This window comes from Dama dama, chromosome 1, assembly GCF_033118175.1.
Source record: "Dama dama isolate Ldn47 chromosome 1, ASM3311817v1, whole genome shotgun sequence".
Lineage (NCBI taxonomy): Eukaryota > Metazoa > Chordata > Mammalia > Artiodactyla > Cervidae > Dama > Dama dama.
The window spans coordinates 79,677,626-79,691,082 of NC_083681.1; the positions used below are offsets into that span (position 1 = coordinate 79,677,626).

The 13,457-nt window shown below is 40.4% G+C and overlaps 1 protein-coding gene and 2 pseudogenes across 1 annotated transcript; all 3 read left to right on the top strand.

Annotated features, from left to right (window-relative positions):
• The first annotated feature begins 374 nt into the window (after positions 1-374).
• On the top strand, positions 375-3,174 carry LOC133070523 (TP53-binding protein 1-like; annotated as a pseudogene).
• Positions 3,175-7,968: 4,794 nt separating this feature from the next.
• LOC133056401 (olfactory receptor 4C16-like) lies at positions 7,969-8,901 on the top strand. Its single transcript, XM_061141680.1, has one exon. It carries the CDS (start codon positions 7,969-7,971, stop codon positions 8,899-8,901), a length of 933 nt encoding a protein of 310 aa, XP_060997663.1.
• Positions 8,902-11,861: 2,960 nt separating this feature from the next.
• LOC133070598 (olfactory receptor 4P4-like) lies at positions 11,862-12,780 on the top strand (annotated as a pseudogene).
• Positions 12,781-13,457: the final 677 nt, after the last annotated feature.

Here is a 13,457-nt window from a genome sequence, read left to right on the forward strand (position 1 = left end):
GACTGGATATTGAATAAACACATTTTGAAATAATCCCATAATGGAGTGTGATATAGCCATGGAAATGAATTTACAAGTAAATTCAACAACCAAAATGAAATACAGTAAGGTTGGATGAAAAAAATGAAAGCAATTCCAAGAAGTCTGCATATAGAATGATAAGTTCTGTAAAATTCAAAGCCAGGGAAAATATATGTAGATAAAAATGTTTTATTTTTAGGACAAAATTAAAATATTTGTTACTTTTAAGAAGAGGTGGACAACAGATAGGAAAGTGTTTAAAATGTTTAATTATGGGTAATACTTTAGTTCTTGAGATGGTAGTAAGTTTACTAGAATTTATTTTATTATTTACATGAATGCCAAAAAGCAGTATGGAGTAGGAAATGGCAACCCACTCCAGTATTCTTGCTTGGAAAATTCTATGGACAGAAGAGTGGCAGGCTACAGTCCACGGGGGTTGCAAAGAATCAGACATGTCTGAGTAGACACACCTGAGCAACTGTGCATGCACAAAAAGGCAATAATATAAAATGAACAAATGAAAGATGGTCAAATTTTTTGGAAATGGATGAATTCTACTGTTGAAAATTTATTATAAAAATGGGTCTCTTCTATTGGTTGGATCTGCTTCCTTTTTTGTTGACTTCATTTTTAATCAGGCTGTCTCCATTATGGTAAAATTAGGCAGGAGTTCCCAGTCTCCATTTTTGGTAATTCTATTAGGAAAAAAAAAAAAAAAAAGATAGTGACTTTTCTCAATAGTGAAGAAAAATTATTTTAATAAGATGTTTTCCTTAATAAGTGTCTCTTTATTAGTTATCAAAACAAATGGAAATGAATTAGAAAAAGATGAGATTTCTACTCATTGTTCGTATACATTTTAATCCTCAGACTACTTGTTGCAAATCTGTGGTTTCTTGGTGAAGGAAAGCTCTAGCACACAAAACAAAATCTTGTTTGAAGCACCCTGGTGCCTTCCCTAGACTGTAATTACAGATTACAAGAGATAGCGAGTAAGAACAAAGGGGCACCCTCCGGATCGTAGAGAGTCAGGAGTGCGAACCGGAAGTCTCCCCTTCACAGACTGGCGGCTCCTGAGGTGACCTGGGGGACACCAGCTCCTTCTCCTCCAAGGCCTCCAGCTCACACGCACGTCAAGCGGGCCGAGCCTGTCCGCCACGCACAGCAGCGGCAGCTCCGGGAGAGGAGCCGCACAACCCAGAGGGAAAACCAGCGGGACAGAACCTGCCGAGTTTGCCTTGCCCAGCTCCCGAGGAGGCCCAGGAAAGCTGAGTCCTAGAAAAGGGGTCAGTCAGACAGGGACGCCAGTGTGTGAGGGGGATGGTGATGCGGGCCTTGGCAGCAGACAGGCAGGCAAGGCTCCAGTCACGCCTCGTGGGCGTGGGCCAAGGGGCCGCCCGCCCTCTCGGACCACTGCAACCAGGGAGACAGCTGTGCCTGGCCCCTTGGGCATAGAGGGCATTTCACCTAGCATGTCGCCGGACGATAAATCCTTCACCCGTGTCAGGCCTCGAGCGCCAGGCTCCAGCAGACGGGCAGCCACGGGTGCTGGTGCTTTGCGTCGACGCGACTCTCCCGAGATTCCATTCCAGACTGCTGCTGGCCCTTCAGATGGCTTAGATGCGTCCCCTCCAGGGAACAGCTTTGTCGTGCTCCGTGTTGTAGCCAAGTGGTCATCCAATGGCTATTTTTACTCTGGAAAAATCACACAAGATGTCGGAGCCGGGAAGTATAAGTTGCTCTCTGATGACGGGCACGAGTGAGACGTGTTGGGCAGAGACACCCTGCTGTGTGGCCCCATCCCCCTGGACACGGACGTGACCGCCTCTCGAGGACGGGTATCTCAGTGCAGGAGTGGTAAGAGGGCACAGGAGGAGTCTGGAGAGCGGTGCTACAGCCTTGGGAAAGAAGGCCAAAGGAAGCGGTACACGCGGATGGCTGTCATCCTGTCCTTGGAGCAAGGAAACAGACTGCGAGAGCGGTATGGCCTGGGCCCATAGGAGGCGGTAACGCCCCTCACCAAGGCAGCAGATAGCAGCTTGGACAATGTGGTGGACGGGAAACGGAGACGGCGAAGTAATGTCAACTCCCCAGCCACGCCACCACTTCCAGCAGCAGCAGTACCACCCCTACCCGAAAGGTCCCAGAGAGTCCTCGTGCCACCGCGGGGGGCCCCTCGGGCCAAAGGAAGCTCGTCACTCCTGAAGAGGAGCGGTCCCCTGCCAAGCGAGGCCGGAAACTGCCACTGTGAAGCCTGGTGCGGTGGGGGCAGGAGAGTTGGTGAGCCCCTGTGAGAGTGGCGACAACCCGGGTGACCTCTGCCCTGGAAGAGCAGAGAGGGCCTCTGCCCCTCAACAAGACCTTGTTTCTGGCTATGCCTTTCTCCTCACCATGGCCACAGCAAGCGACAAGTTGGCTAGCCGCTCCAAATCGCCAGATGGTCCTACAGGAAGCAGCGAGGAAGAGGAGGAATTTGTAGAAGTTCCTCCTTTCAACAAGCAGTACACAGAATGCCAGCTTCGAGCAGGAGCCGGCTACATTCTGGAAGACGTCGGTGAAGCCCAGTGTAACACAGGCTACCAGTGTCTCCTAACTGCGGATCCGCGCTGTCGGACCCGGAAGTACTTCCTGTGCCAGTGGGATTCCTTCTGTGCCTCAGGTCTGGGTCCATGCCAGCTGCCATGCCACCCAGCTCCAGAATTACCGCAGTTACCTGCTGCCAGCTGGGTACAGCCTTGAGGAGCAAAGGATTCTGGATTGGCAACCCCGTGAAAACCCTTTCCAGAATCTGAAGGTACTCTTGGTATCAGACCAACAGCAGAATTTCCTGGAGCTCTGGTCCGAGATTCTCATGACTGTGTGTGTGTGTGTGGGGGGGGGGGGGGGGTGGGGAGGGCAGCCTCTGTGAAGCAGCACCATTCAAGTGCCCATAACAAAGGCATTGCTTTAGGGGTGTTTGACGTGGTGGTGACGGACCCCTCATGCCCAGCCTCGGTGCTGAAGTGTGCTGAAGCATTGCAGCTGCCTGTGGTGTCACAAGAGTGGGTGATCCAGTGCCTCATTGTTGGGGAGAGAATTGGATTCAAGCAGCATCCAAAATATAAACACGATTATGTTTCTCACTAAGGATACTTGGTCTCACCGGTTTTATTCCCTGCTGTTGTGGTGATTGTATTTTAACCAGGTTTTAAACGTGTCTTGTGTGTAACTGGATTCCTTGCATGGATTTTGTATATAGTTTTATTTGCTGGACTTTTATGATAAAATAAATGTTGAATCTCTTTGGTTGTAGTAAAAAAAAAGAACAAAGGGGCACCCTAGAGCACTGGGTGGAGCAGAGTAGCTTTTTTGTGATCCACTGGTTTGTTTGTTTGTTTGTTTGTTTTAACTAAAGTCAATGTTGTTTTCTTCCTCTCCTCTGTCACTCTCCCTGCCATCCATTTGAATTTTCCTCTTTTTCCCTGGTAACTTTGGTCAGCCCAAGGCACCTAATGCCTTCAAATCCTTTTACATACTTGGTTCCTGAGTATAAGGAAGGGTAATTCATTTTTCTATTGGCTAAGTGGACAAACCAAAAGTTAAACCTATTACAACATTGGGGATGTTTGTCATGAACAAAGGAAGGGAAACTTTAGGGAATACTACTCTCTGTGATGCTAATACCTAACATCATTATGTCTTAAAATATTCCCTTTAGCATACAGAAAGTTTTTTTCTCAGCATTCCATGAGAAGGCTGTTTTGAAAAAAGGATGGAAAGACGACTAATTTAGGGGGTTCTAACAGGTAAGTGAGAGATTACTTACATGATTGTACTGAGAAAGGCATCATGCAGAATAATTTAACAAATTTTAAAAATATATTTCCATATGGCTTTTTCCCTTGAAGTAGGAAATAGAAACTAATACAGATGATGACTGTGACATAAGCTTCTTGGAGAATGCCAGCCTCTCCACATCCAAGAGATAGCTTTAAATAGAATGCTGTATATCACAGATTAAAAGTATTACTCTTTGCATGTTTCTAAAATGATATTTTAAGAATATAACTTGTAGTTGATATGCATCTGGATTTGTTTTGAAACAGCAAATAACTACACCTGATGGAAGATTCAGAGGAAACATAAAGTGAAAGGTAATAATTGCATAATGAAGGTGAAGGGTAATGTGCCATATATGTTGGGGGGAAATTTCCATCTTTCTCTAATTTAGGCTTTTGAGGGATAAAGAACCTTGGGCAGATCTGTTCTCCTTCCCACAGGGAAAGGTACATTTTTCATAGAAATTAAATGAATATAGAGATTTTCCTAAAGATAGAGGTGAAAGGTAAACAAATCAGAGAGGGCAGTATAGTTTAAGAGAGTCCTAAGGAAACCAAAGTTTTCACTGTGGCTTCTGCAATAAAACAGATTTGTCAGGTAGAAGGGCTTCTCTGGGGGCTCAGACGGTAAAGAATCTGCCTGCAATGTGGGAGACCGAGGTTCGATTCCTGGTTTGGGAAGATCCCTCGGAGGAGGGCATGGCAACTTACTCCAATTTCCTGTCTGGAGAATCCCGTGGACAGAGGAGGCTGGCGGGCTGCAGTCCACGGGGTCGCAAAGACTTGGACATGACTGAACAATTAAGCACACACAACCCTGTCAGGTAGAAGGATCAACATGACACCTCGTGCTTCACTCTCTTTTGTTCATCACCTTTTCTGTGTGATTTTCTCTCAGCTCATCTCTTTTAGCTCCCAGCTCAACATACTATCTCTTTATTACTGTTTTGAGAAATTTAGCTGTTCTAAAACTGGCCAAACTTGTTTGAAGAGTTAAAGTACAGTAGTTAGTAGAAAGTAATGCTGTTTTATCAGTGCAGTTTTGTCTCTAGATTATTACAACCCATTTTTGTGTCAGATACCTTTGAGGATCTGATTTAAGATGTCAACACTTCTGGGAAAAGTCGACATATGGTCATACGGAGAAACATATAGAAAAATACCCATTGATGCTAGAAGGATAGGAAAAATATCAAGGCTGTCCTTGCATTCTTGAAGGGCCAAGGATTCATGTAAAAAGTGTAGAAAACTCATGATCATCTTAGGCATGCCAAAGTCCTAAAATCTTACATGGCCAAGTGGTGGTGTTCTGAGTACAACATGTTTTACTCCGGGTTGTGGAGCTGATTAAATTATTTAAAATTTATGCCAATTTGTTTTTTCAAATATATAAGTTGGGAGCACATTTATCTGTTTACTGTACCATACATACTATACAGATGGCCACAGTAAATTAATAATGTGAATGTGTTTTTAATCAGAATAGTACTAAAACAATCAGATGTTTATTACAAGAAGTAACTAAGAAGGTTCAGCTTAAAAATACTTATTAAGCATGTACATTGTGCAAGGCATCAGGTTTGGATCTGGGGAAAGCAAAATCCTGAAAACTTCAAAAATTCTACTTCTATGAAAGAAGCTAAAGGAAGTTCACACAGTTTTGATTTTAAGTATAATATGTGATAGTATAAGATAAGCTATAAAAGAAACTCTTAGAGAACTGGAGAATTTCCTTCATCTCAAAGTGATTGCTGATGGCTTTCAGAAGAGATTATTTTTCTTTTTTTAATTAGTTTATCTTTTTTAATTGAAGGATAATTGCTTTACAAAATTGTGTTGTCTTCTGTCAAACCTCAACATGAATCAGCCATAGGTGCTCTTAGCAGTTGGGTCCTGAGTTTTGAGACAGCGTAACTAGAAATAAAATTACAATTAAGGAAGGAAGGAGACTACTGAATACACTATTGAGTGAATATTTGATAAAAACTCACAATTATTTGCAAGTTAATGATTAATCATGTGTATTTATGGGCTTCCCTGGTGGCTCAGATGGTAAAGAATCTGCCTGCAAGGCAGGAGACCCGTGTTTGATCATTAGGTTGGGAAGGTCCTCCAGAGAAGGGTATGACAACCCACTGCAGTATTCTTGACTGGAAAATTCCATGGACAGAGGCGCCAGTCCATGGACTTGCAAAGAGTCAGACATGACTGAGTGACTAACACACACACACACACATATAATATATACTATAATGTTAAAAAGCATGTGTATTTATGATTCTTAATTAATCTTACAAGTGTATGTCCTAATGTATAAATAAAATTGTTCTAGAAATAGACAATTTAAAGAGATTGATAACATACAAAACAAAAGCCATATACTCAAAAGAGTGGCCACAATCACAGGCCATATTTTCAAGTACAAATACTTCATGATGGATCACTCATCCAGATGCATATGGAAAGGATGAGTTTATTGCACTGACTGAAGTACCAAGACACAGTTCCTTGACCATTTAAGATCTTTGCCAAAGATTGCACGGTCTAAAGAGATTATTTTCTAAAATATCAGAAATATTAAATAACTTCGACACTTTCACAGCAGGGGTTTTTAATTTGCAGGAAGATAATATGTGATTCAACTACTTTGAGGAGAAGAAAATTTATTGAGGGGGAGAAAAGCAATAAGTAAGGATCATTGTCTACTTGGTTTATCAGTTTGTGTTTTGGTGGCTCACAGCTTTCAAGATGATGCACTGAAGATGCGGGTGGGACTGAGGATGGATACAGTGGGGTACGTTTTCCAAATTATATTTAAATCTGTCACACTCAGTTTATATTTTTACTTGCAAATGGTGTTCTTTTCAGCATCACATTAACAATAAAAACCTGGAGGAAAGATTTTGTTCTATCTATGAAGTGAAGTCAGTGATAATATTACTTTCCACACATGAAAAAATACTAACTTTTCATTGAAGGAAATGACGTTTCAAAGTTGAATAATCATTGATTTTCAAAGACAGAAAACAATTTGAATATAGGCAGTTACTGACTATCTGCTGTTCCTCTTGACTAAAATTATATGTTCCTTTCTCTCTTCTGAATATTTGTTCTGTTACAATAATGTGGAGATTCTGGGTACCCAGATAAAACAAATTATACTCGGGATTACAACCATGATTAGACCTGAAAAGAACTACCTGCTGACATCTCTTCAAAGGACCTCAGTTCTAAAATGCTTAAGCAAAGCACTTAAAGTTTAAACATATAAACTATTGAGTGAACACCCCTTGTAATTTACAAGTAATTCTGGAACTTTGCATGTTTTGAAGGGTGTTTCCAGAAATGAGAAAAAAGAAAACAGGGATTGGAAATATTTGTGATATTATCAACCATTGAAGAACATTCACTTCTCTCCATTAGTGTATTTCAAGTACTGAGTATCATAAAGTTGTTTCAAAGTAAGGACGTTATAATTGAAAGATAATAAGTGCTTTATCTTCCTCTTTTCAAGCTGCCACATATGGAAGGGAATGCACAGTGAAGTGGATCATATTATAGACTAATAAAAATAAACATTTCTATAAGTAAGTATAACAAGCATAATATATATATATATCTCATTGATATATGGAGACATATTTAGGGGATGGGACTGGGCTGTAATTTTTACATTTACATAATGAACTTCCATAAGCAGTAAAATACATCCAAAATGCCAACTGATACACTCTCCAAACATGCTTCCTCCCCCCACCCCGATTAAATGAACATGGAAAATTATTAAGTTAATAAAATGGAAACTGTATTTCTTAACTTAATATTCATTAAGCAAAATTAATGAGAATCATGTAAAATTAACAAACAGTTGCATTTGAAGAGTGCTACAGAAAAGTCTACTTTTCACAATCTTATATGGGACTCATAATGACCCCATGAATTTGTCATTACAAATTAAGTGTTGAGGTGACTTGTTAAGAAACCACAACTAAAATGTCCGTGATGAAGAATATGTATTTCACTTAAAATATTCCTAAAAATCACACATCACATCACAAATTAATTCTTTTCTATTTTTTACAGATTAAGCATTTAACACTCACACCTTCCCCTCACTGATGAAATCATGCAACTGAATAATAATGTGACTGAGTTTATTCTGCTTGGGTTGACACAAGATCCTGTTAGGAAGAAAATAGTGTTTGCCACTTTCTTGATTTTCTATTTGGGGACCTTGTTGGGGAACTTTCTGATTATTACTACCATCAAGACCAGCAGGGCACTTGGGAGTCCAATGTATTTTTTCCTTTTCCATTTATCTTTATCTGATACCTGCTTCTCTACATGCATAGCCCCTAGGATGATTGCTGATGCCCTTTTGAAGAATGCCACTATCTCTTTCAGTGAGTGCATGATCCAAGTCTTTACATCCCATTTCTTTGGCTGCCTAGAGATCTTCATCCTTGTCCTCATGGCTGTTGACCGCTATGTGGCCATCTGTAAGCCTCTACACTACACGACCATCATAAGTCATCAAGTCTGTGGTGTGCTAATGTCCCTGGCCTGGTTGGGGTCCTGCGTGCATTCATCAGCTCAGATTTTTCTAGCCTTGAGTCTGCCTTTCTGTGGTCCCAATGTAATTGATCACTACTTCTGTGACTTGCAGCCTTTGTTGAAACTTGCCTGTGCAGACACCTATGTGACCAACTTCCTCTTGGTGTCCAACAGCGGGGCCATCTGTGCAGTGAGTTTTCTCATGCTGATGTTATCCTATGCTATCATCTTGCACTCTCTGAGAAACCACAGTGCTGAAGGGAGGAAAAAAGCCCTCTCCACCTGCATCTCCCACATCATCGTGGTCGTCTTGTTCTTTGGTCCTTGCATATTTATATATACTCGCCCTGCAACCACCTTCTCCATAGATAAGATGATAGCTGTGTTTTATACACTTGCAACACCTTTGATCAACCCTCTGATTTATACCCTGAGGAATGCAGCAGTGAAAAATGCCATGTGGAAGTTATGGAGCAAGAAGTTGGTCTCAGATGACAAAAGATGAATGGAAGTTTCAAAGTTTTCTTCAGAGTTTGGATTGATCTTAAAGAAGCCCATAGACAATAATATCCTCTTATTGTGGAGTTAGTATAATCCTAACTCAGAGCATGAAGATTACTTCCTTTAATAAAATAGGCAATGTGACCACACATGCTAGTTAGCACTGAGTCAAATATTTGTAGACCCGGCAGCATCAGGTACACACAGTCATGTAAGATCATGGTCTTGGTTATTCACTGCTGTCTCTGCCTCTCTTGTCTGTCTAATATCACTGTGGTTTTCATCTACTGTTTTCCTCCCTTGTGTGGACTTCTGGATTCCTCTGTTTAACATTACACTCTATGCTTTTATCTACAGCCTGACATATTTTTGTCTCAAAGAGTTTATTTCTTAGATACTGTGATCAAATGTCTGATCATGGACCTTCAACTTGGTTGTTCTTACTAACTTGGGTTACAGTTAAAATCTTTTTTTTTTTTTGTATATTTGCCTAAATGTTCTAGAAAAGTGACAGAACATTATGAGAAAATTCACCCTTTTGTAGTATTTTTCCTAAGGGAGGTTCTGACTGTTGGGGTTTACCTCATATTAACATTTTTTCTGTAAAAACAACAACAACAACAAAAACTTTTTGCTATTAAAATGATTCCTTCTGTTTTGAGGGATCTATTAAGTTTTCTCTTGAATCATACCAATTATAATAATATGTTTAAATATTAGTTTATTATGATTATAGCATAGAAGCTGCAAATTAAAAAAGATATATTTATGGAGCTTTAAAGAAATCTGGTGCACTGGGAAGACCCAGAGGGATGGGATGGGGAGGGAGGTGGGAGGGGGGGTTCAGGATAGGGAACACATGTAAATCCATGGCTGATTCATGTCAATGTACGGCAAAAACCACTATGATATTGTAAAGTAATTAGCCCCCAACTAATAAAAATAAATGGGAAAAAAAAAAAAAAAAGAAATGTGTACATGTAGTCAATGGTAGGGAATTTATAAATAAGAGTTAATTGAATAAAGAACATTCTAATCCAGGGGAGGGTATTTAGGCTTTGAAACATAGTTATACCACACATATGAATTGTTTTAGTGAGTTTTAAAACAATATAGAAAGTAGAGTAACTTAAGAAAGACTAAGCTATTTAGATGAAAATTAAATGTATCCAGTGGAGATGGATATCATCTTTCACCATTCATTATCACTGAAGTCTCTAATTACGTAGTCATTAAGAAATTTTATGATTTGTCTGATTTCTTATTTGCATTTTTATCCATACAGAAAATTCAGTATGAGTATTTTTATTTGGAGCTTCTATTTCTATTTACAAGTTAATAATTTTATTATGAACACAAAATTTGTTTTACTTTCATTGTACCCAGAAGTTCATCTTCTCTATCTTGAGAAAAAGATCAGTGTGGAAATGGAAACCTGTGAATTCTGCAATGAGCTCTAGACCCTTTCTATACATATCTTTTTCTTTTTTTTTTTTTTAGATTGTGAGAATTTCAAGGCTAATCCTTCAGTTTTTATTAATCACATCTGCTACAGTAAATAAGTCATCTGTGCTATGACACAGATGCTAGCTAGTTTGGTGTTGCAGAATTCTCTTAGCTTTTGCTTGTCAGTAAAGCTTTTGATTTCTCTGTCAAATCTGAGATCCTTGCTGGGCAAAGTAATGTTGTTTGTAGAATTTTCTCTTTCATCACTTTAAATAGATCCTATCACTCCCTTCTGGCCTGCAGAGTTTCTGCTGAAAACTCAGCTGATAGCCTTATGGGGGTTTCTTGTAGACTGTTTTTTTGCTTTTCCCTTTCAGTTTTAATATTTTTTCTTTGCATTTGCTTTTTATTACTTTGACTAATATTGTTTTGGTGTGTTTCTCCTACAGTTTATCCTGTATGGGAGGAACTGTCAGAGCTTCCTAGACTTGAGTGGCCATTTCCTTTCCCACATTAAAGAAGTTTTCAAGTATCATCTTTTCAAATATCTTCTCAGGCTCTTTCTTTTTTCCTTCTTCTTCCTGAGACCCCTAAAGTTTGAATGTTAGTGTGTTTACTGTTGTCTCAGAGTTCTCTGAGATTGTCTTCAATTTTTTTTTTCATTTTGTGTTTATTCTGCTCCTCAGGAGTCATTTCCACCATTCTATCTTCCAGCTCAATTATTCCTTTTTTAAGCCTCAGTTATTGTGCTATTGATTCTTTTCATCTCAGTTATTGTGCCATGCATCTCCACATGTTTTCCTTAGTCCTTCTATGTTTTTACTGAACATTTCTTGTATTTTCTCAATCTTTGTTTGCTCTCTGTTTGTTGTGATTTTGGAGCATCTTTACTGTCATTACTCTAAATTCTTTTCTCATGTAGTTTAAAAAATATAAGACTATATTTTCTCTTCATATATTTGGTTTTGTAGGTTTTTACCTTGCTTCTTTGTCTGTAATATATATATTTTTTCTTGCCTCTTTTTTTTTCCTTCTTTTGAATGGGACTATGTTCCTGTCTTACTGATTATTTGGCCCAAGGTTTCCAGCACTGGGGTTTGCAGAGAGTTGGGTAGAACCAGGTCTTGGTGTTGAAATGTGGACCTCCAGGAGATCTCACTCGAGTTAATATTCTCCAGTACTCAGAGGTTCCTCCCATCTGCTTGGGTGTTGACATCCCCACCACTGTCATCTAGGTTCCCTACAGTGGGGAGATGCAGACTCTACATTCTCCTTGGCTCCACCTCAATAAGTCGATTACCTTTTGCTATTATTGTCACTGTATGTCTTCTCTAATAAACTTTATGTGCGGGTGAGATGTGTGTATTTTGTATAATGTGGTACCCTTAGCAGCAGTTATAATGTTTGTTTCATTTATTGACTAGATGAATGACTTTTGAAATACATAAATAACTTGAAAAAGTTGTATGTTTCAGGTATACTAACTTGCCCCTCTAAACGATCAAACCCACAGAAGCAATGGGACGTGAAAATGTCACAGAATTTATCCTCCTGGGGCTCTTTACTGATGAGAATGAGGAAGTCGCTGGCTTTGTGCTGTTTTTACTTTGCTGTATTGAGATCCTCTCAGGAAATCTGCTCGTTCTTCTCACCATCAGGGGCAGGCGCCTCAGTGAACAGCTCATATATTTTTTCTCAGCTATTTGGACTTGATGGGGGTCTGCTCCACCTCCACGGTGGCACCCAAGTTGATCACTGACTTGCTGGCCCAGCAGAAGGCCATCTCCTACAGCAGCTGCATGGCCCAGGTGTTTATGCCCACTTCTTTGGAGCCACTGAGCTCTTCATCTTGGGGGCCATGGCCTGTGACCGCTATGCCGCCATCTGCAGACCTCTTCACTGCATGGTCATCATGAGCCGACAGGTGTGCTCTGTCCTCATGATGGCTTCTGCTACGGGAGCCTTTAGCCATTCTCATGCAAGTATTATCATTGGACTTCCTTCCTGTGGCCCCAATCAAATAGACCACTATTTCTGAGATGCATTCCCTTTGCTGAAGCTGGCCTGCACGGACACTAGACTGCGGGTGATTGCAATCATTACCACCACAGGGGTGTTGTCCATTTTGACCTTTGTTGCCTTGGTGATTTCTTACATCATCATCCTGGCCACCCTGAGGACTGGCTCATTGGAGGGCCGCCGCAAAGCCCTCTCCACCTGTGGTTCACACATCACTGTGGTCTTCAAGTTCTTCTTGTCTCTCATCGTTACCTATGTCCCCACGGCTGATTCTGTCAGGAACGACAAGGTCTTTGCCCTGTTTTACACCATGATTGCCCCCATGTTCAACCCTTTCATCTCCACCCTGAGAAACGCAGACATGAAGAATGCCATGAGGAAAGTGTGGGGCCGAGATAAACACTCTGCGGAAAAATGAACATCTGGCTGTCCTGCCCTTTGCCGGATCTATTTTATCCACACAATCGTTAATGTTGACAAGTGCAACAGATACGGAAGGAGCGTGTGCTGTCATTCAAAGGGGCAACCCTGAAGAGTGAAGCCCCCTCAGCCACTCTCCCCTGTCACTTGACTGAGACTGCCCACAAGGGGAGTGGATCAGATGCCCTTCGGGTCCTTTCCAGCTCTGACATTCGGGAACATTCTGTCCTTTGTATTCCCTGACATGACGAGTGCATTTCAGCACTTTTTTTCAGGGAAAGTTGTGAAGACTGCATGATTGGCTTTTCTGACCTCTTTCAGGAAACAGATAATCTTGAGTGAGACATCGCTCATAGAGCTTTCTTAAAACACTTCCTTTTTTTTTTTTTTTTGAGGTTTCCACTGCAATAATTTCCAAAAAGCAATGCCAAAGGTTTTACAAGTGTTGTATATTTTTTTTTACATTAACAAATCCTGCATCTAAAACAATGTATTGGATATAATTATCCTACTTACACTACAGTTACAGAAATTGTAAGTAAAACTTAGTACCTTATTTCAGGTAATTAAAAGTCTTGAAAAATGAGCAATTCTTTTCATTTTTATACATGCATTTCTATGACCATATTTATCACTGTATTTAAAGAACCTGCATGAGTATATAAAACTAATGTT

Excerpts from the sequence above, each read along its gene's own strand:
- LOC133056401 (XM_061141680.1), top strand. The coding sequence starts at position 7,969 with ATGCAACTGAATAATAATGTGACTGAGTTTATTCTGCTTGGGTTGACA.